Genomic DNA, 24,223 nt, shown 5'->3' on the forward strand with positions numbered 1-24,223 from the left:
GCTCTCCCCTGATGTCCTTCCCCTGCCCCGCCCCAACAATCCCTTCCTGGACGCCACGTGGCATCTACTCATCCTGTCTCTTCAGGCTCCCCTAGGCTGGGACGGTTTCTCAGACTCTCCTTGTCTCTGATGACCTGGATGGTTTGGAGGAGGCCTGGTCAGGAATTCTGTGGAATGTTCCTTAGTGAGACGGTCGGCTGTGCCTCTGCATGGCCGGGCTGGGGTTGTCGGGGTTGGGAGGATCGGGCAGCAGCCTCCCCGTCCGCCATGCCATGAACATGACCAGTGGATGCTGACCTGACCACCGGGCTCGGGGTTGTCTGCGGGCACCTCGGCCGCAGCATCCCCTTCCCACTGCCCTCTCCGTGCTGCACGCCCAGGAAGGAGGTCAGGTCACCACATGCAGCGCACGGTGGGGCCGGGAGCTCACGCCACCTCCTGGAATGGAGGGATCTACCTAATTTACTGAAAATCTTCTGCAGGGAAGGTTGGTCTCATTCCCTCTGTTTATTTATTCAATCACTTAGATCAGTATGGGCTCATGGATGTTTATTTTCTACTCTGGGTTACATTCTATGTGGGCTTGTCGATGTTTATTTTTTACTCTGGGTTATATTCTAATACTACTTCATTATGTTATGTTTATTTTCTACTTTGGGTTATATTCTAATACCACTTCATTATTTTGTTGCTCTTTGGCCACTGGGAGGCTCTTTCGCTGGGACACAATCCCGTGACTGTGGGGTTTTGTTTACGGAGCTCCTCACTTTCTGGAACTGCCAGGATCAGCTGATCCTGGGCATTTCTTGCCCCGGTGCTGGAATCAGCCATTTCTCCTCAAAGCCCTGGCCCCGTGGACTGGAGGGCACCAGGAACCAGGATCTGGGCCTGGGTGTGCTCACTGCTGCAAGCATAGCCGGTTCTACACCCCCTCAGCTTGCAGAGCAACAAGATACCTGTGTATCCATTAACCACTGCGCACACACTGTTTAACCATCTGTGTCTCTTCTGGGCTAAATGTGCAATGGTAATCCACCATCACAGGGATCACTCCAACCTCCTCCCTCTGATTACCCAGAGACTCCCCTCCTCCTCCCTCTGATTACCCAGAGACTCCCCTCCTCCTCCCTCTGATTACCCAGGGACTCCCCTCCTCCTCCCTCTGATTACCCAGAGACTCCCCTCCTCCTCCCTCTGATTACCCAGACTCCCCTCCTCCTCCGATTACTCAGAGACCCCCGTCCTCCTCCCTCTGATTACCCAGAGACTCCCCTCCTCCTCCCTCTGATTACCCAGACTCCCCTCCTCCTCCCTCTGATTACCCAGACTCCCCTCCTCCTCCCTCTGATTACCCAGAGACTCCCCTCCTCCTCCCTCTGATTACCCAGACTCCCCTCCTCCCCCCTCTGATTACCCAGACTCCCCTCCTCCTCCCTCTGATTGTACCCAGAGACTCCCCTCCTCCTCCCTCTGATTACCCAGAGACTCCCCTCCTCCCCCCTCTGATTACCCAGACTCCCCTCCTCCTCCCTGATTGTACCCAGAGACTCCCCTCCTCCTCCCTCTGATTACCCAGACTCCCCTCCTCCTCCCTCTGATTGTACCCAGAGACTCCCCTCCTCCTCCCTCTGATTACCCAGACTCCCCTCCTCCTCCCTCTGATTGTACCCAGAGACTCCCCTCCTCCTCCCTCTGATTACCCAGAAACTCCCCTCCTCCTCCCTCTGATTACCCAGAGACTCCCCTCCTCCTCCCTCTGATTACCCAGGGACTCCCCTCCTCCTCCCTCTGATTACCCAGAGACTCCCCTCCTCCTCCCTCTGATTACCCAGAGACTCCCCTCCTCCTCCCTCTGATTACCCAGACTCCCCTCTTCCTCCCTCTGATTACCCAGAGACTCCCCTCCTCCTCCCTCTGATTACCCAGAGACTCCCCTCCTCCTCCCTCTGATTACCCGGGGACTCCCCTCCTCCTCCCTCTGATTACCCAGAGACTCCCCTCCTCCTCCCTCTGATTACCCAGAGACTCCCCTCCTCCTCCCTCTGATTACCCAGGGACTCCCCTCCTCCTCCCTCTGATTACCCAGAGACTCCCCTCCCACAGCCATCATACACACCACAGTGACAGAGCTGCCACCCAGCACCTCTGTGGAGCAAAATTTCATCGACTAGAGCAGCGTCTGTGCCATTCCTTTTGCCTCTGGCCTTATAGACACTGCTCATTTCCAAAGTTACTCAGCACCTTCCTCTGAACACCCTTCAGGAAGGTCATGGAATGCATCTGCAGTAGTTAAGATTCTTGTCAGTTGGCCTTCCCTGCTGGGACCCCCATCTCTTCAATGAATGTTTAAAATCTGCACAAGGTCTGCTCTTGTGTTGTCCAGTTCTACAGGTTCAGACAAACGCAGTGTCATGTACCAACCAGGACGGTGCCAGAGTGGCCTCACTGCCATATGAATGGGGCGTTCTACTATCCACTCTCCCCTTTCCCCGGGAAACAACTGATGTTTTCACTACGACATCATTTCGCCTCTTCCAGCAGGTCATCGAGCTGAAATCACATAGTGCGTGGCCTTCTCAACTGGCTCCTCTCACTTAGGAACCTGTATTTATAGAAACATGTATTTAAGGTTCCTCCCTGTCATCGCGGCTTGATGCTCATCACTATCTTTTAGAGACGGGGTCTCACCATGTTGCCCAGGCTGCGGTGCAGTGGCTCAGTCACAGCTCACTGCAACCTCTGCCTTCTGGGCTTAAGAGATCCCACTTAGCCTCTTGACAGGTGGGACCATGTGTGTGTGCTGTGACACCTGGCTAAGTTTTTTAGTTTGTAGAGACAGGGTCTCACTATGTTGCCCAGGCTGGTCTTGAACTCCTGGGCTCAAGCGATCCTCCTGCCTCAGCCTCCCAAACTGCTGGGATTATAAGTGTGAGCCACCATGCCTGGCCTGCCTGCAGGTTTTTATGTGGACATAAGTTTTCAATTCAGTTGGACAAATATTTAGGAGCAAAATTGCTAGACTGCATAGTAAGAATCTATCTATCTATCTATATCTATATCCATATTTTTTGAGACAGAGCCTTGCACTGTTGCCCGGGCTGGAGTGCAATGGTGTGATCTCGGCTCACTGCAACCTCCACCTCCTGGCCTCCTGAGTAGCTGGGATTATAGGTGCCTGCCACCACGCCAGGCTAATTTTTTGTATTTTTAGTAGAGATGGGATTTCACTATGTCGGCTAGGCTTGTCTTGATCTCCTGACCTCGTGATCCACCTGCCTCAGCCTCCCAAAGTGCTGGGATGACAGGCGTGAGCCACCGTGCCCGGCCCAAGAATGTATTTATATTTAGTTCTGTGAGAGTCTGTCAAACTGTCTTCTAAAGTGGCTTTAGCCTTTTGTATTCCCACCAGCAATGGTGAGTTCCTGGAAGCGTTTGGTACTGTCCGTTTTTAAGGTTTTAGCCCCTTCATCAGGTATGCAGTGGTGTCTCCCGGCTTCCAGTTCCTGAAGGACAAACGATGCTGGGCACCCTCCCACCGCAATCTCCCGTCTGAATATCTTCTCTGGTGAACATCTGCTTAGACCTTTCACCCAGGTTTTTTTTTTTGTTTTGAAACAAAGTTTTGCTTTTGTCACCCAGGCTGGAGTGCAGTGGCCCCATCTTGGCTCACTGCAACCTCTGCCTCCTGGGTTCAAGTGATTCTCCTGCCTTAGCCTTCTGAGTGGCTGTCACCCAGGTTTGTGTTTGAAAGAGAGGGTCTCGCTCTGTTGCCTAGGCTGGAGTGCAGTGGTGTGATCTTGGCTCACTGCAGCCTTGACCTCCCGGGCTCAAGGGATCCTCCCACCTCAGACTCCTGAATAGCTGGAACTGCAGGTGTGCACCACCACGCCTGGCTAATTTTTGTATTTTTTGTAGAGACGGGGTTTTGCCACGTGACACGGTTTCGCTCTGTGTCCCCACCCAAATCTCATCTTGAATTGTAATCCCCACGTGTGGAGGGAGGGAAGTGACTGGGTCATGGGGGCAGCTCCCCCATGCTGTTCTCCTGTAGTGAGGGAGTCTCACGAGAGCTGACGGTTTTAAAGGCGGCGGTTGTGGCCGGGCCTGGTGGCTCACACCTGTAATCTCAGCACTTTGGGAGGCCGAGGTGGGCGGATCACTTGAGGCCAGGAGTTTCAGGCCAACCTGACCAACATGGTGAAACCTTGTCTCTATTAAAAAAAATAAAAATTGGCCAGGCGAGGTGGCGTATGCCTGTAGTCCCAGCTACTCGGGAGGCTGAGGTAGGAGAATCACTTGAACCCAGGAAGCAGAGGTTGCAGTGAGCCGAGATCACGCCACTGCACTCCAGCCTGGGCAACACAGCAAGACTCTGTCTCAAAAAAAAAAAAAAAGAGTGGCAGTTTTTCCTGTGCCCGTTCTCACTCTGTCCTGCCGCCTTGTGAGGAAGGTGCCTGCTTCCCGTTTTGCCAAGTTTCCTGAGGCCTCCCCAGCAATTCGGAACTGTGAGTCGATGAACCTCTTTCTTTTGTAAATTACCCAGTCTTGGGTATTTCTTTATATCAGTATGAAAACAGACTAATAGACCATGTAACACAGGCTGGTCTGGAATTCCTGGCCTCAAGCAATCCTCCTGCCTCAGCCTCCCAAAGTGCTGGGATTACAAGTGTGAGCCACCCTGCCCAGCCTGTTTTTCTTCTTCTTGAGCTTTTCTTCTTCTTGAACTTGCATATTTTGAACACAAGTCCTTTATCAGATAGGGGTTTTGTAAACATTTTCAACAGCTTGTGGCTCATCTTTTCGTTCTCTTAACAGTGTCTTTTACAAAGCAGAGATTTTCATTTTTTCAAGGTCTCACTCTGTTGCCCAGGCTGGAGTGCAGTGGTGCTATCATAGCTCACTGCAGCCTAGACCTCCTGGGTTCAAGCAATCCTCTCACCTTGGTCTCCTGAGTACCTGGAACCACAGGCATATACTACCACAATTAGCCAATTTATCTTTTCCTAATTTTTAGTAGAGATGGGGGGGCGGTTCTCACTATGTTGCCCAGGCTGGTCTTGAACTTGTGACCTCAAGCAATCCTCCTAGATTGGCCTTTCAAAGTGCTAGGAGTAGGGGCATGAGCCACCACACCCAGCAGACAATTTTAACTGTAATGAAGTCCAGTTGATCAAGTTTTTATTTTCATGGATCGTGCTACTGGTATTTTATTATCACCAAACCCAAGGTCACTATACTTTCTCCTGTGATTTCTCCAAGATGTTTTATAATTGTGGCTGAGCATGATAGCTCAGATGTTTTATAATTATGGCTGGGCATGATAGCTCGTATCTGTAATCCCAGCAGTTTGGGAGGCCAAAGCAGGGGTTTGAGACCAGCCTGGACAACATAGTGAGACTTTATCTCCACAAAAATTTTTAAAAAGTAGCTGGGTGTGGTGGTGCACACTGGTAGTCCTAGCTCCTTGGGAGGCTGAGGCAGGAGGATTGCTGGAGGCCAGGAGTTGGAGGCTACAGTGAGCTGTGACTGTGCCACTGCACTCCAGTGTGGGTAAGGGAGCAAGACCCTGTCTCAAAAACAAACAAAAAGAGAAGTTCTATAGCTTCTCATTTTACATTTAGGCTTAACTAGAATCCATTTAGAATTAAGTTTTTGTGAGAAGTGTAAGGTCTGTGTCTAGATTTGCACGTGGATGTTCTGTTGCGTTAGCGCCAGTGCTGAAAAGGCCACATCCCTTCTCCATGGAACTGCCTTTGTTCCTTTGTCAAGGATCAGCTGCCTGCAGTCGTGTGCGCCTGTTTCTGGGCTCGGTATTTCAGTGCATTTTTGACAGGAAGTCTTGAAATTGTGTAGTTTCTGTGTCCAACTTTGTTATTCTTCAGCACTGTGAGTATATTTATATGCATTATGTTTTGTATGTATTACAAGTAAGGATATTTATATTTTAAGTGTATTATATTTATATATGCTACACGTATTTTTATTGAGTAAAATGTGTGACGAGTTTTAATTTACTAAGTTTAAAATGGGATAAAAATGTAATGGGCTGGTGAGGAAAGCAGGACTCTCCACCAGGGTCACCCCACACAGGCAGATCAGTGAACAGTGCCGCGTCCACGTGGCGGAAACTCCCCAGAGAGCCCACTGGCAGGCGCAGCAAGGATGCCGCAAAGCCGCTGTCCAGCGTGAGAGGGCAGGCCGGAGAAGCAACTGCATTCACAGGAAGCCGGGGCAGGCAGCACAGACCCCGCCCTCACCCAGGCAGATGCACTGACACTGCCCGAGCCGGGGTGACCCAAGCTGGGGTGAGGCACTCTGAGCGCAGGGGAGATGCATCCGCACTGCTCGAGGTGGGGTGAGGCACTCTAAGCGCAGGGAATAGTGAACACTTTCCACACCTCCATGCAGTGGTGGGCACTCAGGAGTATGAATCCGTTAAAACTCATCAACCGTACGCGTGAATCAGACATAGATTATAGTAAGTTATAGGTTAATAAAGTTGACTCAAGAAAAACAAAACGGGGCCGGGAGCAGTGGCTCAGGCCTGTAATCCTAGTACTTTGGGAAGCTGAGGCGGGTGGATTGTCTGAGGTAAGGAGTTCAAAACCAGCCTGGGCAACATGGTGAAACCTGTCTCTACCAAAATATGAAAAGATTAGTGGGGCATGGCGATGCACGGCTGTAGTCCCAGCTACCTGGGAGGATGGGGCACGAGAATTGCTTGAACCTGGGAGTTGAAGGTTGCCGTGAGCTGAGATCACGCCACTGCACTCCAGCCTGGGCAACAGAGCACGACTCTGTCTCCAAAAAAAAAAAAGAAAAAGAAAAGCATCCCCCAGGGTGGGGAACCTGTTAGATCCATAAAAAAAGCAATGACAGCAAGCTGAAGGAAGACACACTAGTTTTATAACTTTTTAACTTTAATAACACAAATATTAATTTTTAAAAACAAGGCTGGCTGGGCACAGTGGCTCACGCCTGTAATCCCAGCACTTTGGGAGGCTGAGGCGGGTGGATCACGAGGTCAGGAGATCGAGACCATCCTGGCTAACACAGTGAAACCCTGTCTCTACTAAAAATACAAAAAATTAGCCGGGTGTGGTGGCGGGTACCTGTAGTCCCAGCTACTCGGGAGGCTGAGGCAGGAGAATGGCGTGAACCCAGGAGGCGGAGCTTGCAGTGAGCCGAGATCGCATCACTGCACTCCAGCCTGGGCAACAGAAGCGAGACTCTGTCTCAAAAAAAACAAAAAAACAAACAAACAAAAAAAAAAACAAAGGCTGGGAGCTGCGGTGGCTCAGGCTGGTTGTTCTGGCGCTAGGGGAGGCGAGGCTACACGTTCAAGGCCAACCTGGTCAACACTGACCAAAAAAAAAAAAAAATTTCCATCCTGGCTAACATGGTGAAACCCCATCTCCACTAAAAATACAAAAAATTAGCCGGGCGTGGTGGCCGGCCCTGTATTCCCAGCTACTCGGGAGGCTGAGGCAGGAGAACGGCGTGAACCCGGAAGGCAGAGCTTGCAGTGAGCCGAGATTGCGCCATTGCACTCCAGCCTGGGGGACAGAGTGAGACTCCATCTCCATCTCTTGGCTCACTGCAAGCTCCACCTCCTGGGTTCATGCAATTGTCCTGCCTCAGCCTCCCGAGTAGCTGGGACTACAGGCATAAGCCACCACACCCGGCTAATTTTTGTATTTTTAGTAGAGACAGGGTTTCACCATGTTGGTCAGGCTGGTCTTGATCTCTTGACCTCGTGATCTGCCCCCCTCGGCCTCCCAAAGTGCTGGGATGACAGGCGTGAGCCACTGTGCCTGACCTAGAAGGTATTTTCTATATAAGAAATCCACCCTTGAAGACATCAGATAATTCTCGTATTAAAAGTAAACCAGACCCCGTAGCCTTCTGGACACCCTGTGTGCGGGCACCCTGTGTGCAGGCGGGTAGGGCGGCTGCCCAGGAGCTGGGCTCCTGGTGTGCAACAGTGCAGGTCCAGGCCATGAGAATGGACTCAGTACAGGTGCACCACGGCAATTTCACTGGAAGGAGCCGCAGAGCCACGGTCAGTGCCAGGGTGACCTGGGGCAGCCAAGCCTTCCAGGAAGGAGTCCGGAGCAGGTTCCAGATGCCAGCAGCAGAGAAGGATGGGTGGCTTCTTTTGTGCCCTCAAAGAGGGTGAGGGGGGCAGAGAATGTGAGTTGGGAGCGCATCCAGTGTCCCCAGAACAGAACCTCAGAGAAAAGTGCCCAGGGCCCCGTGAATGCCCGTCTCCTGGCCCCTGTTAACACACGCAGGGGCTCCCTGCTGGAGAGGACAGGATGGCAGAACCTAGCCTCTCACGTCGGGGGCCACTCAGGAGAGGCCAGCGCTGGGGGAAGGAGGGGAAGTGCCCACTGCTGCCGCCCCCTCAGGGGTCTAAGCTCCTGGCCCCTCTGGGTCTGGGTCACCCAGTGCTTCCCATAGGAACCAGGCCTGGGAGGGCAGGGCCTGGCTTGGGGTGGTGAGGCTTTGTGATGCACCTGGTGGCGGCCTGGTGAATGCTTTCAGGGAGTGCTCCCAAGACACCCCCTGCACACCTGCTCTTGACAATTCTTGCCATGTGGGACGCTTGAGGTGAGACCCAATCCTGCTTCCTAATCCACCTGCCCTGCTGTGCCCGGCAGATGCCACAGACCCTCCTAGCCAGGTGCTGATGGATGAATTCAAGACAGACCAAGTCCTCTTTGAAAGCTCCGTCTAGGCACACACGAGGCTCCTGCCCATGGCCTCACTGCCTCCAGAGCCAGAGGTCCAGCGTCCCCAGGTGGCCCCTCCACAGGGGCCCCAGGCACAGCACATGCTCAGTCATCTATTTCTGGAGCCTAGTTACACAGTGCACACCAGGCCTGCAGGTTCCACACGTGACCCCCGCTGGGACTGCCTAAGAAAGGGAGAAGGAGAGAGCTGGGCCTGGAGGAAGGGAGGCGCTGGCCAGGCCAGGCCTGGGAGCAAGCTGGCACCTCAGGCTCAGAAAAAAGGGGAAGGGCCAGCAAAGCTGACTGGGAGAGGGATGACAGCAAGGTGGCAGAGATCCCACAGAGCATGCAGCCAGGAGTGGGGTAGGGAGACCAGCACAGGAGAGGCCACCTACACCTCCCAGGTGAGGATGGAGGGTGAGCTCCTCTGGGGAGCAGGCCGCAGAGCCCTGGGTTCAGGCACCCTAACAGCAATTTCTAACCAGAAATGCCCCACTGCCCCAGGGAGATGGGGCTCAGTTATGAGGTCTGCTGTGCGTGATTCTAAAGCATCCGGTCCCCTACAGACAGGGCACTGGGCGTGCTTGTGTTCTGGAGCCCACAGGGCTGGTGGCAAGTCAGTGGGCAAACAGGGCCACCAATGCCCATGCAAGCGTGACGATGTTCACACCATGCCCACCTGTCACCCCGTCCAACACTCACGAAGACACCGAGACTCTTGCTTTACGAAATACCCGTCACCCCGTCCAACAGTCACGAAGACACTGAGACTTGCTTTATAAAATGAAGTGCTGGCCCAAGAGCTGTAGGGACAGCAGAAGTCCCACAAACCCCAGGGCTCCTGCCAACCAGAGCCGACTTGTGGCCCCGACACCAACAGGCCTCCAATGCCTCCTTCCACCTCTGTCCCCATCCTGGTGCTGGTCTCCAGACCCTGCTCCGGCTTCCTCCCACCATCCCACCGGAGCAGGTGGGGCCCAGGCCCTGATGGTGTCAGCAGCTGGGCAGGAGGCAGCCCTGGGCAGACACACCCTGTGCGCACGTTGGAAGAGCAATGCGAGAGGAGTCAGGCGCAGAAAACTCAAGACTGATTCACAGGCTCTAAAATCAGCTTCTCTTCCACACACACTTCTGAGACTGGCGTCAGAATCCATGGAATTCAGGCAGAGGACACACCCAAGGTCTAGCCTGCCTGTGGAGATAAACCTGAGAAGACGAGTTTACTCGCTTCCTGACCACAAAAGCGAGGTCGCAGGCTGCCAACCAGATGGTCAGCGGTCTGTGTCGGCCCGTCCGTGCAAGAGCCCCACTGGCTGACGGAACCAGCATGTGGCCACTGCAGGAACCTCACCCCCGGAGACGCCCAAACTCAAGGGCTCAGCCCTGTAGCTGCTGCAACTCGTTCCAGCCTCTCAACATGCAAAAAACTCAGGGGAAACGCAGCACAGGCTGCTGCTCACATGGAGATGACACAGACTCCTGGCTCCCAGTGACCGGTGAGGGGGGCTGATCGGGAACGCCACGCAGCACCAAGGGCAGCCCTGGGAGTCTGCGCATCAGACACACTCAAGGGAGAAGCTGGCGGCCCCACGCAGCCCTCTGGTGAAGGCCTTCTGAGCCCCTGGCAGCCCAAGCAGCAAGGACGCCACACTCACCACACGGGGGCACAGGGCAGTTTCAGAAGGCAGGACGAGAGGGCAGTTACCTCTTGGTGTTATAGGCCGTGTCCTGAGGTGTTTCCTCCAGCAGCGTCACGTAGCCAAGCGTACAGGTGAGGATGAAGAGCACAGTTAAGGTGTGGGCTCGCCTGAAATCCAAAAACGCATAAGCATGGTGTCAGAGCTTGGGCAGCATTGCTAAATACTCATGTAACAGGCCCCAAATCCTCTCTACGTCAAGGAGAGGGCTTAAACTCCACTCTCCAACTCCCAACCAGCAACTGGCTGCAAGTCCCTAGCTGGGTAACTCCAAGATGACCCTGCGTCTGCTGGCCAGTCAGGGCTCGGACCAGCCCCCAGGAGCCTGGACAGGAAGAGCCCCGTGTTCCTGGGGAGCTGAAGGCTGCTGCTCAGAGGGCACATGCCGCCACTGGCGTCCAGGGCAGGTACCTGCTATTACGAGCAACTGGACACGTAAACGTGGTGCTTTTCACTGCACAAGACAAGCCGACACAACCAGTCTTTGGGTTCATGAAATAACATCTGAGATTCAGTGCAGCAGCCCAAGACACCAAGAGCTGAGAAGGGGCCTGAGCAGAGGCCTGCAGAGTGACCTGCCAGCTGGAGCGAGCCGCAAGCCGTGGGTCTGCCCGTCCTCTGGCCTGTCAAGAGGCCAGACGTGGGAGGAGGAGGCAGGGCGCTCTCTTTGCAGTCTTGTCCCATCCCATCGCTGGTGGAAAAGCCCAGAACCAGCCCAGTACCTGAACTGGGGGCTCCCAGACCCCAGCCACTGCCTGTGCCAGACACTCGCCTGAGATCCCCTCTGCACAACCACCTGCAAATGGAGGCAGAGACCCAGCTCCTACATCCACCCGTGTGTCCTTGGAGAGATGATGCACCCCTCCGTGCCTCAGTGTCCTCATGTCTAACCCACGTCCTACATCCACCAGAGAGTGTCCTCATGTCTAATCCAGGTCCTACATATACTGGAGAGCGTCCTCGTGTCTGACCCAGGTCCTACATCTACTGGAGAGTGTCCTCATGTCTAACCCAGCTCCCACATCCACCAGAGAGTGTCCTCATGTCTGACCCAGGTCCCACATCCACCAGAGAGTGTCCTCATGTCTGACCCAGGTCCCACATCCACCGGAGAGTGTCCTCATGTCTGACCCAGGTCCCACATCCACTGGAGAGTGTCCTCATGTCTGACCCAGGTCCTACATCTACTGGAGAGTGTCCTCATGTCTAACCCAGGTCCTACATCTACTGGAGAGTGTCCTCATGTCTAACCCAGGTCCTACATCCCCCGGAATGTGTCCTCAGAGAGATGATGCACCCCTCTGTGCCTCAGTTTCCTCATATCTAAATGGGGAAGCTTCTGACTTCCAAGGACATCATGAAAATTAAGTGAACAACGCACTTAAAGCATGTTGCCCAGGACTTGCCTCCATGAAACGTAAACTATTTGTGCCCTAAAGAAATGAAAAGGTGAGTCACAAACTGGGAGAAAATATTCACAATACACATATCTGATAAAACTTAGTAGGCCACACATGTCTGTAGTCCCAACACTTTGGGAGGCTGAGACAGGAGGACTGCTTGAGCCCAGGCGTTCAGGACCAGACTGGGTAACACAGTGAGACCCCATCTCTATAAAAAATTAGCCAGGCGTGGTGGCAGGCGCCTGTAGTCCCAGCTACTTGGGAGGTGGCAGATTCGCTTAAGCCTAGGTCGAGGCTGCAGTGCGCTAGGATGATTGTGCCACTGCACTCCAGCCTGGGAGACAGGGCAAGATCTGTCTCAAAAAAAAAAAAAAAAAAAAAAAAAAAAAAAAAAAAAAAGCCAGGCGCAGTGGCTCACGCCTGTAATCCCAGCACTTTGGGAGGCCGAGGCCGGCGGATCACGAGGTCAGAGATCGAGACCATCCTGGCCAACACAGTGAAACCCTGTCTCTACTAAAAATACAAAAAATTAGCCAGGTGTGGTGGTGGGAGCCTGTAGTCCCAGCTACTCGGGAGGCTGAGGCAGGAGAATGGCGTGAACCTGGGAGGCGGAGCTTGCAGTGAGCCGAGATCGTGCCACTGCACTACAGCCTGGGCGACAGAGCAAGACTCCACCTCAAAAAAAAAAAAAAAAAAAAAAAAAGAAAAGAAAAGAAAAAAACACTTTTTATCCAGAATTTATAAAGAACTCATACAGCTTGGCCGGACACGGTGGCTCACGCCTGTAATCCCAGCACTTTGGGAGGCCAAGGTGGGTGGATCACGAGGTCAGGAGATCGAGACCACGGTGAAACCCCGTCTCTACTAAAAATACAAAAAATCAGCCGGGCGTGGTCGCGGGCGCCTGTGGTCCCAGCTACTCGGGAGGCTGAGGCAGGAGAATGGCGTGAACCCAGGAGGCGGAACTTGCAGTGAGCTAAGATCGCGACACTGCACTCCAGCCTGGGCGACAGGGCCAGACTCCGTCTCAAAAAAAAAAAAAAAAAAAAAAAAAAAAAAAGAATTCATACAGCTCAATAAACAATTTAATGAAAAAACAGGCAAAAAATTGAACAGACACGTCACAAGGAAAACATACAAATGGCCAATAAGCACATGAACAAATGAGAAGCATCACTGGCCACCGTGAAAGCAAATCCAAGCCATGACATAGCATCAGCACACATCCGCTGGAACGGCTGAAATTAAAAGCATCACAATGCTAAGTGCTGGTGAGGTCTCGGAGCGAGATGCTCATGCACTGCAGGTGGGACTGCAAAATGGCACAGAAAAGTGAGGCCTGCGCTACGTCTACTATCCAGCCAGCCACACACCCCCAAACGTGGGTCTGAGACAGATGAAAACACAGGTCCAGTCGAAGACTTACATGCAGATGTTTCAGGTATAATAACCTACAATGGGAAACAAACCAAAACTCTACCAGTGGACAGAACACCGTGGTCCCTCCAACCGGCGGAGCATGGCTCAGCACTCAGAGGAACGCGCTGCTGGCAACGACCTCAACGTGGAGGGATCTCAAAGACATGCCCCTTGGGAGGCCCAGGCAGGAGGGCTGTTTTGGGCCAGGAGCTCAAGACCAGCCAGGGCAACACTGTGAACATCGTGAGATCCCGTCTCAAAAGATAAAAAAAGAAAAAGAAAAACATGCTACAGACGCCAGGCACAAAAGAAACCTCCCATCTGGTGTCACTCACGCACAATTCAAGGAAATGAGTTTGCATCCATGAAAAGCAGACTGGAGCGGAGACACGGGCCTTCCGGGTGATGGAATGTTCCGGTGTGAACGTGGTTGTGGCGGCGCATGGACGTGTCCCCTGCACGTGGGTGCTGCACTGAATGCGCCCACGCCTGGACTTAGCCGGTTTCATGGAGAGCCAGGGTGGAGCTGCAGGACTGCAGGTGGGGGCTCCAGGCTGGACCCTGGCCAGAGTCCACCTGTGTCCAGAATGCTGCCCTTTTTATCGTTTTTAATCCTCATTAATCTTGCACATTTACTCCACATTAATTTTCATCCATATTAGTTTAAACAGCAGTTTGGCAAGTTGACACAAATGATTCCATTAGGATTTTGACTGGAATGGAATTGAATTTATAAAGTAGTGTGAGGGGAACTGCTGAGTGACTAACACTCAGGATTCCCACTCATGAGACATGGGCTATTTCTCCATTTATTTAGGAGTTGTTTTATGCCCTTTAATTAACTTTTACTTTCCTTATGAAAACACCCAGTTATGCTAAGTGGACTAGCCCCAAGTGAAGAAAACAGAGAAATGAATTCTTCTTCTCTTTTGAGACAGGGTCTGGCTCCATCGCCTAGGCTGGAGGGAGGTAGTGTGATCCTGGCTCACTGCAACCTCCCACTCCTGGGCTCATGCAATCCTCCCACCTCAGCCTCCTGAGACTACCTGGGACTACAGGCGAATGCCACCACACCCAGCTAATTTTTTTTTTTTTTTTTTTTTGAGACCGAGTCTTGATCTGTCGCCCAGGCTGGAGTGCAGTGATCTCGGCTCACTACAGCCTCCGCCTCCTGGGTTCAAGCAATTCTCCTGCCTCAGCCTCCTGAGTTAGCTGGGACTACAGGCACGCACCACCATGCCCAGCTAATTTTTGTATTTTTAGCGGACATGGGATTTCACCATGTTGGCCAGGCTGGAACTTTCCGTATTTTTTGTACAGATGGGGTCTTGCCATGTGGGCCAGGTTGGATTTTTTTGTATTTTTTGTAGAGACAGGGTCTTGCCACGTTTTCCAGGCTGGTCTCAAACTTGTGAACTCAAGGGATCTGCCCACCTTGGCCTCCCAAAGTGTTGGGATTACAGGCATAAAAGTGAATTCTTCTGCCATATTTTACAATACTAGGCATTTAAGACAACCAGAGGTAAATAAAAGTTTCATTGTAACTATCAACCACCTTTTCTTTAGATACATTTGCATCTGAGGAAACTGCAGGGAACCTCAGCCTTCTTGCTGAGCTCCGCACCGTGGGGCCCTTCAGTACCTGAGAGACCTGCCCACAATCACAGCAGAGAACCCACTTCAGAAGGCCCTCTTAGACTTCCATTCCTAAGGGTGGTCCATTCCTGGATTTGGCGACCCAGAAACTCACCCTCTGCTGAACACTTACAGAACGTGTCTTTCTGGAGACAGCCCTTGAGGGGAAATGGGCTGGGCTCAGCTGGGACCCAGGAGTCCCATTGTCCCTGGCTTGCCCCTCCATGAGCCCCACCCTTTCCTCCATACAGGAGACATCAGATTTCAGTGAGGAGAGTAAGATGACCCCGGTTAGGATAAGAAGAGTCAGGAGTGTTTGGGGGCAGGTGCCGTGGCTCACACCTGTAATTCCAGAGCTTTAGAAGGCTGAGGCAGGAGGATCGCTTGAGCCCAGGAGTTGGAGACCAGCTCGGGCAACATAGTGAGACCCCGTTTCTACCAAAAAAAAAAAAAAAAAAAAAATTAACTGTGGTGGTGCGTGTCTGGTCCCAGCTACTTGGGAAGAGGGAGGGTGAGGGGAGATTACTTCGGCCCAGGAGTCGGGGGCCGCAGTGAGCTGAGATCACATCCCTGCACTCCAGCCTGGGTGACAGAGTGAGATTTTGTCTCAAAAAAAAAAAAAAAAAAACAGGTTTAGATCGCAAAGCCAATGATGTGATGATGACCAGGAGCGCGGTGGCTCTGGCTGTGTCCGTGCCCCCAGCCAGGACACCTTCATGCAGCGTGCGTGGTGCCTGCGGGCAAGTCAGGGCCAGTAAGTGACACTGTGAAGGTCATGCAGCAAGGCGGGCGGTGGGGCCCGGAGCCTCCTGGACACTCAGCCATCACAGCCATTCCCTGAGCCCCCGCCCCAGCCACACCCGGGAGAAGGCACAGCCTGCGTTCCTGAGCCTTCCTTCCAGTGGAGTGAGACCAATACAGGAGGGCTAAGAAACCCTACACGTTATAGAGAAAAACAAAAGAAGGATGGGAGTGGTTAGAGAGGTTAAAACAACTAGTTTTGTTGCAAAGCCAGGTCCCAGTAAAACCACGCCGGGAGGGCTCGTGGCCTGGGAGGCACCTCCAGAGACCACAGCAAGGAAGGAGCGCAAGGAGCAAGCACTCTCGGGCTCAGCCTCCACCCCCAGCAGTTCTCAGAAACAGCAGGGACCTCCCCAAAGGGTGCACGTGTCTGAAGTGACCTTCGGAGGAGCCAAGGACAATCTCATCCTGGGGCTTCCTGACGAGGTCACCCTATAGGAGGAACAAGGTCAAGGGGCTCCAGACCCCCAGAACCCTGCCAAGGGCCCACAGCACAGACAGACAGGGTGTGGTGTGCGCGGGAGCAGGACTCTTGCCTGGCTGGAGTGCAGGTGCGGGGACAGGAGCCTGTTGTGAGGGAGGCCTCTAGTGGGGGAGCTAACAGGACCTCCACAAGACCCTGCCTTGGAACCACACGGCCACCCCACGTGAGGGGTTCTCACTCTGGGCAGTAACGTCTCTAAGAAAACAGGGGTGAAGGAGCCCCAGCCTAAGAGAGGCTAACCGTGGAAGAGACAACAGCCCATCAACCTGCTCACATGCAGAATGGGAGACCCAGAAGCTAGATCAACATGAGGACACCACTCACCCCTGTTCTGCAAGAGACCAGCAGGAAACCCCTCATCATCTCCACGTGGCCTCACGAAGATGGAAACAACCAGGCCTCAGGGACACCCAGAATGCCACCACTCCACACACAGGCCCACTGGAGGAGGAGGCTGCACTTGGCCCCACCCTGACCCTCGGACGTGCCCGCACCCCAGTCAGCATCTCCCAGATACAGCGCAGGCTCCAATTCACATGCAGAATCCCAGGAATAAACACAAAGCTTGAGGGGTGGGGCGAGCAGCCTGTGTCCCACCAGCACCAAGTTCCACAGCACACAAAGACAGGATCACGCACTAACCCAAGTTAAAATTGAAGCTTGACTTCTTTTTTACTTTTTGAGATGGAGTCTTGCTCTGTCACCCAGGCTGGAGGGCAGTGGCACGATCTCCGCCTCCCGGGTTCAAGCGATTCTCCTGCCTCAGCCTTCCAAGCAGCTGGGATTACAGGCGCCCGCCACCACACCCAGCTAATTTTTGTATTTTTAGTAGAGACCGGGTTTCACCATATTGGCCAGGCTGGTCTTAAACTCCTGACCTCGTGATCCACCTGCCTCGGCCTCCGAAAGTGCTGGGATTACAGGCGTAAAACTTGACTCCTTTAATACGACTTTCCATGACAGAGACTGTTCTGTGGCTTCTAAAGTGGCCACCAATCCAACACTCACTCCTTGTGTAGCCCAGGGAGACGCTGATCATTGATCAACCCTAACCCAACACCATCTTTCCATTTCCCCAAAACAGAGATTACCTGAAATATAAAGATAACCCTTTGCCCCTTCAGGTAAATGTGCACACTGTCATTGAGGTGGCCACCAAGTGCCCAGCACCCTCCTGGCCCTGGGGAAGCAGAGATGGGAATGAAGAGGACCCAGCAGGAAGGGAGGCAGAGGGTAAGGGACCCAGAGAAAGGGCACCAGGCATAGCAGCCCTGCAGGAGGACACATCTCAGAGCTGCTCAAATCCAATGCTCCTGGAAAGTAAGATCCGTATGAGTGAGTTCCGGTCCTTGTCCTACATGCAGCACGACGTCGACACATCTTGGAAGTGACAGACTGCCGCTCAAGATAGCACAAGACTCTTATGGGAAGAATTCCGTGTCCCTCCGAGGACGCCAGGTCTGTTTAATGGCTCCTCCCACCCGCCTGCAGACTCTCCAGGAAGGTGTGGGTCCTGTGATCAGACACAGAACAGAGCTGTAATACATCCTGGCAATTCAGCCACTTCACTAGGGTGAGGGCATGCAGACAGCTGGCTCCCTGCCATGGGGAGTGGAAAAGACCCAGCTGCCTCCTTGGAGATGGTCACTCTCATGGTGGGCAGGGAGGCCAAGACCAAGAGGAAAACGCAGCGTCATCCAAAGGGCCAAGGAAAGGCCACGCCCGGATGGGCTGCCCAAGGCCTGCGAGAGGCTCCTGGACCAGGCACTGGCCCTTCTGGCTCTGACCAGCAAGACCAGAAAGACTTCATCTGGCTACTCGCGCCTCTCAGGTGTAGATGAAGCTGGGAAACCCCCGATCCAGGATGACGGAGAAAGGCATCTTCCAGAAACCTGGGGTGTCTGAAGGTCACAAGTCACCCCACACACAAAGTCCTCAGGTCACTGAGAAGGCTCATTCGAGGCACCCCATTCCAAGACACAAGCAAACAATAAAAACTCTCAGAACATCACAGTGGCCCCCGGCTCAGGAGCTGGTTAGCAAGTGTGGTCATCGAAGCTGCTTCAGCGTCCTCCACAGACAGGCGGCAACGTTCACAGGCACCTCGCCAGGGTAAGGGGTCTCCAAGTGTTCTCCCAAACAATTTCCAGACCACATGAGCTGCCACATCTTCGCACAGCGCTTCTCGCAGTCTGTGGATCTAAACGTTTTCCCTGGATGTTCCCCATAATTGTCCTTGCTACCCTGAATGAATCCAGAGAAGGAGAGCTCAGCCTCGTGCTCCCAGGGCCAGGCAAGCCCTGAATCGAACCGCACGCCCTATCCCTACGGCGGACAAGCAGTCACAGAGAAACAAAATTCACACATGGCTGCCGTCACCGGCCCGAGGAAGTGCACCCATCCTTGAAAATGAACGCCCTGGCTGGATGTGGTGGTGCACGCCTGTAATCTCAGCAATCTGGGAGGCTGAGGCGGGAGGATCACTTGAGGCCAGGAGTTCAAGACCAGCCTGGGCAACACAGGGGTACCCTGTCTCTATTAAAAATAAATAAATACGGCCGGGCGCAGTGGCTCACGCTTGTAATCCCAGCACTTTGGGAGGCCGAGGTGGGCGGATCACGAGGTCAGGAGATCGAGACCATCCTGGCTAACACGGTGAAACCCCATCTCTACTAAAAATACAAAAAATTAGCCGGGCGTGGTGGCGGGCGCCTGTAGTCCCAGCTACTCGGAGAGGCTGAGGCAGGAGAATGGCGTGAACCTGGGAGGCGGAGCTTGCAGTGAGCCGAAATTGCGCCACTGCACTCCAGCCTGGGCGACAGAGCGAGACTCCGTCTCAAAAAAAAATAAATAAATAAATAAAATAAATAAATACATGAAAATGAATAAAAAGTAAAACTCTCTAAAACACAAAATTAGAGTTAAAAAAAAAATGCCAGCACCGCAAGTCAGTGCAGGTGGACTCAGGAGGTCAGTGCGAGGCTCTGCAGGTAACGAATTCTCACCAGGTAGGCATCGAGTTACCTGCCCCGAGGAAGCGTGAAGCTCCTTCCTCTGCACAGGGAAAGGAGGAGGCACTGCAAGAACCTGCCCCATGAGTCTCTACAGGGACAGGGCGAGGGGAAAGCCAGAGCCAGAGCCAGAGCCACCCACCCAGAAGACCCAGGAAGGAGGTACCTGGACCAGCCAGCCCCGTTGCACCCGCTCCTGGGGAGCCCTCCTAACCCCCTTGGCCTCCTGACAGGCAAGCTCTGCTACGCCCAGCCGTCTGTGTCCCAAACACTCCTTGTGGGCAGGGACCACTGGTCTGTGCTTCTAAAGAGACCGGCACCCTCCTACCTTTGAGCTGCTGCTGCTGCTTCCCTGGTACTGGGTGGGCTGGGCGGGTTTGTGTGTGTCCCCTGGCTTCCACCACACTCAGCATCCCTGCAGCCAGCACATTTTGAGCCTTCTGAAGTTCCATGCCTGCGCCAGAATCTAAGCTTCTTGTTTAGTTCTCTGCTGTGTCCCGTAGAACGGTAACTGACACGCAGTAGGGGTCCCCACAAGGTGCTGAACGGCCAAATGAGAAACAAGAAGACAGTCCGTTCTCCTCGCTCCAGGACCTCAGAGGAGCCCGTCCGTTCTCCTCGCTCCGGGACCTCAGAGACTCCGGTGGTTCCCAGCTGTGCTGCGGGAGGACGGCCTGAAGGGGCGTGGCAGGGCATCTGACAGAGAGGCCTGATGTCCACAGGGCCCGGAAGCCAGAAGGTCCGCGTGGCAGGCACCCCATCTCCTCTCCCTCCCGAGGGCCCCACAGCCACCCGGTACACTCATCTCCCCAAAGGAAAGCTCGGATGCCCTCCCCGCAGCAGCGGCTGCCCACACCTCACGGAAGACCCAGCGTGGGGCCGCCTCCACCCTAACCTGCTTTCCCACCACTTGGACAGTCTCTCTCCAGAGCTTCGGCCGCGGTGACCGGCCAGGGCCGGTAAAGTCCCTGTCTGTGGTGGCGCCTTCCCCTGACACGTCCCTTACTCCTCCATCAGGCCCTCCTCGCCCCTCAGATTTGCTCTCCGACCATCCCACAGCATGGTTCTCTTGGAAGCGTCCATAAAGCCTTCCTTCCACTGCTGGCCGCAGGCGCCTGTCTCCCACACGTTTTCCTCGGGCTGACCCCACCTCTACTGCCCCTGTGCCCCCGGGCCTTCCACAGGATGGGAACTGGGCACCTTGCAGTCAAGAACAGCCAAACCCTCCTCTCAGGAAGCCTGCTTTCAGGTCGACGGCTTGATCCTTCTCACAGAGGAGCATCGGCAAAGGGCCAGCCCAGGGTCGCAGCCGTCGGGAGGAGGAGTGGCGCCTGGAGCCTGTCTGGACACAGAGTGCCACACTCCAGCTTCTCCCAGGGGCCTCATCCTTTTCCACCCCCATTAAAGGCAGAGTGGCGGACAGGGGGACCCCAAGGTTTAGCTAGGGCTGAGTTGTGCAGGGAGGAGGCGCTGGCCCCGCTAGGGGCAACTGAGTCGAGAGAAACAGAGCCTGGATTCAACGAACACCGACTACATTTCTGAAGCACGCACAACACTCTGCTAATCAACACGACCGCCACGTGGGGTCGGGGGCGACACATAAGATGATTTCGTGCAGCCGCAAGCACTGAGGAGCAACCACAGGCAGAATGACGGGGGACACAGGTGAAGCTTGGACAGCAGGACAGAGAAAGCGTTTCTGGGGTGACGCTGGAGGCCGGTGGCGGGGAAGGGGTCTGGATCGCAGAACCGCGCAGTCAGAGGCAAGGCGGGCAGGGGTGAGGAGGGCGGCGAGAGAGACGCAAAGCGGCCGCAAGGAGGGTCTGCCCAGGGTCTCCCCCACCTACAGCGCCGCCCTCCGCCCGACCCGGCGTCGGGAGCTCGGTCCGGCCGCTCCCCGGGACCCGGGGGGCGGTGCTGCCACACCCTCGAACCCCCGGCCGCAGCCCCGGACTCCAAGACGGCGAGAGGGCGCTGCCGGGGACCCCCAGGCCAGCGGTGCCGGAACCCCCAGGCCGTGGGCGCCCTCGCCGCCCCGCGGCCGCCCACTGCCCCTCACCAGAAGAAGGTGTTGGTGCCGTCGTCGTAAACCTCGGACTCGGTGCTGCGGCGGCCCGCGCCTGGCCCGGTGGCTCGGCCGGCAGACAGCCCGTCAGGCGGCTCCTCCAGCGAGGCCTTGCCCGCGGGCACCGGGGACTCGGGCCGCGGACCCCCGGCGTCCCTGCGCTCGCCCCTCCGCATGGCGTTTCGGCCCGGAGCCGCTCCGCCCGGCGCCTCGACCCCACGCACACCGGGTCACCGGCGAGAGGACGCGCCGCGCAAAGCGCGAGGAGCGCTGGGAAGGGGTCGCTGCGCTGGCCCGCGGGGTCTCAGGAGAGCAGAGCGGGGCCGGCCAGTAAAGGGTGTGCGGTGCATTGTGGGGCTTGTAGTCCGCGCGGGGCATGCTGGACCTTGTGGTCCGACGTCGCGGGTTGGACGCAGTGCTTGCTGGGAAAGATGCGCCTGGTTGCCAGGAAACCGGAGCCGGACCGCCCTGCGGCTGAGGTCTCAGGAACCAAGCTGCGGATGGCGCGGGTCTCGCCAAGGCCTCCAGAGCTTGGAGGTAACCACAGACATCCCCGGCGGCCTGGCCCGAGTCCCTCCACCCCTTCGCCCCTTCCTCGCCAACGGATCCCGGAGCCCAGCCCCGTTTTCCTTTTGGGGCGCTTCCCGACCCTTCACCCCATGCGATCTGGGTCATTCTTTTTTGAGACGGAGTCTCGCACTGCCGCCCGAGCTGGAGTGCAATGGCGCGATCTCGGCTCACTGCAACCTCCGCCTCCCGGATTCAAACGATTCTCCTGTCTCAAGCTTCCCAGTAGCTGGGATTACAGGCGCCCGCTACCACGCCCGGCTAATTTTTGTATTTTTAGTAGAGACGGGGTTTCACTATGTTGGCCAGGCTAATCTCGAACTCCTGACCTTGTGATCTGCCGCCTCGGCCTCCCAAAGTGCTGGGATTACAGGCGTGAGCCACCGCGCCCGGACCGGTCTGGGTCATTCTTTCGCGGGATCGCATGAAATTGGGCGGCGAGAATGGTGCGGACACGCTGGTTTTGGTTGACCCAAATTGTTGACATGGTACCCCGCAAAAAAATTAGTTCCTGAGCCACTCTGAAAAGCAATGTGGCCGCTCCTCAAACCTGGAAACACGTGTCCACGCCAAACTTACACACTAGCGCCCCTAGCTGCAGCATTTTGATAACAGCGGCATGTTACTAGCCATAGAGGAGCGAAGCATGCGCATGCTACAGCACGGCTGGACCTTGAAAACATTATGCTACGCAGGCTGGGCGCCGCGGCGCACGCCTGTCATCCCTGCAGTTTGGGAGGCCGAGGCGGGCGGATCACTTGAGGTCAGGAGTTCGAGACCAGCCTAGGCAAAGTGGTGACACCCCATCTTTACTAAAAATACAAAAATTAGTCGGGCGTTTTGGCGGGCGCTTGTAATCCCAGCTACTCGGGAGGCTGAGGTGGGAGAATCCCTTAAACCCGGGAGGTGGAGGTTGCAGTGAGCCGAGATTGTGCCACTGCACTCCATCCTGGGCGACAGAGCGAGACTCCATCTCAAAAAAAAAAAAAAAAAACTATGCTAGGTGAAAGAAGCCAGTCACAGGAGACTACGCATTATGTGATCCATTTGTATGAAATGTCCAGGAAATGCAAATCTATGAAGACAGAAATTAGATGAGTTTTCACCGGGGCCTGGGGAAGGGGTAATAAGGAGCGACTACAAAGGGTAGCAGGTTTCTTTTGGGGGGATGAAAGTGCTGTAAAATGGACCTCAGCTCCTATCTGTGAATGTCCTAAAAACCACTCCACTGTCCACTTGAAACGAGTTGAATGGGTGAACTGCATGGTGTGTGAAGTATATCTCATATCAGCTTTATTGAAATATAACTCACATACTAAATATATAAACATATTTGCGGGGCTCCTGCACAGCCACGCCCAGCAGGGATGGGGCCTGACTGTGATGGGACCTTCACCCCAGCTCCTGACACACAGGCTGGGCAGCGCGGGACGCGTTGGCTCCAGGGGGCGTGCTGTTGGGCCTCCCCAAGCCTGGCACCCTGCCTCGGGCCCTGGCCCCGTCCAGCTGGGCTCGGCTGAGTGGCCAGAGCAGCCAGCTCCCGTCCATGCCATCTTTCCAGCAATCACCCGACAGACCTGGTTCCCTGTGAACCATCCTTCAGGTCCTCTCCCAGACCTCTTCCCATCCCAGCAGGTGGCGCTCAGATTCCAGGCGCTCTCTCGGTGGTGTTGGGGTCATTTCCTGCGTATGGGTGTTCTCTCAAACTGCACAGAGAGCCCTCCTGCCGTCCCTCCAGGGTGCAGAGGCCGGGGCGGGGAGATGTACCGGCCCCACTGGGGTGCCCGGCCCCAAGGACGCTGCGCGTGAGGCCGCCTCGCAATGACGCTCGTGCCTGTCGGCTTGGGGGCGGGGCCGGAGGGGGCGGGGCCGAGGATGGGGTCTGTGGGCGGGGCCTGAGGGCGGGGCCTTGGGACCTGGAGTAGCGTGATCTGGAAGGCGGGGCGCTGCCAGACCACGTGTTCGTTGCCCATCACTACGGAGCTCTGGCCACGTGCCAAGTAGAATTCCCAACGCTTTGTAAATGCTAACTATTGTGATTTTTTTTTTTTTTTTAAGCGTAGTCTCACTCTGTCACCCAGGCTGGAGTGCAGTGGCACGCTCTCGGCTCACTGCAACCTCCGCCTCTCGGGTTCAAGCAATTCTCCTGTCTCAGACTCCCGAGTAGCTGGGATTAAAGGCGCCCGCCATCACGCCCGGCTAATTTTTGTATTTTTAGTGGAGACGGGGTTTCACCAAGTTGGCCAGGCTGATCTCGAACTCCTGACCTCAGGTGATCCACCCACCTTGGCCTCCCAAAATGCTGGGATTACAGGCGTGAGCCACCGCGCCGGGCCAACTATTGTGATCTTAACACACCCCCTTAAGTTCTATTTTTGACTGTCGCTTAGAGACAAACTGAGGCAG

At 54.9% G+C, this 24,223-nt stretch overlaps 1 protein-coding gene across 2 annotated transcripts in view; it reads right to left on the reverse strand.

The window, feature by feature from the left end:
* Nucleotides 1–23,635, reverse strand: part of PTDSS2 (phosphatidylserine synthase 2) — a 45,218-nt gene extending 21,583 nt beyond the window's left edge. Inside the window, exons 1-2 of one of the 2 annotated variants that reach the window (XM_063630921.1) lie at nucleotides 23,395–23,635; nucleotides 10,441–10,542 (exon numbers count right to left, since the gene is read on the reverse strand). In XM_063630921.1, the coding sequence (XP_063486991.1) occupies nucleotides 10,441–10,542; nucleotides 23,395–23,444 (152 nt within the window). In that variant the 5' untranslated portion in view covers nucleotides 23,445–23,635. Of the gene's footprint in view, nucleotides 1–10,440; nucleotides 10,543–21,244; nucleotides 21,605–23,394 lie in introns of those variants that run through there. The other variant, XM_055260075.1, reaches the window with a different exon arrangement.
* Nucleotides 23,636–24,223: the final 588 nt, after the last annotated feature.

This window comes from Symphalangus syndactylus, chromosome 21 (genome assembly GCF_028878055.3).
Source record: "Symphalangus syndactylus isolate Jambi chromosome 21, NHGRI_mSymSyn1-v2.1_pri, whole genome shotgun sequence".
Lineage (NCBI taxonomy): Eukaryota > Metazoa > Chordata > Mammalia > Primates > Hylobatidae > Symphalangus > Symphalangus syndactylus.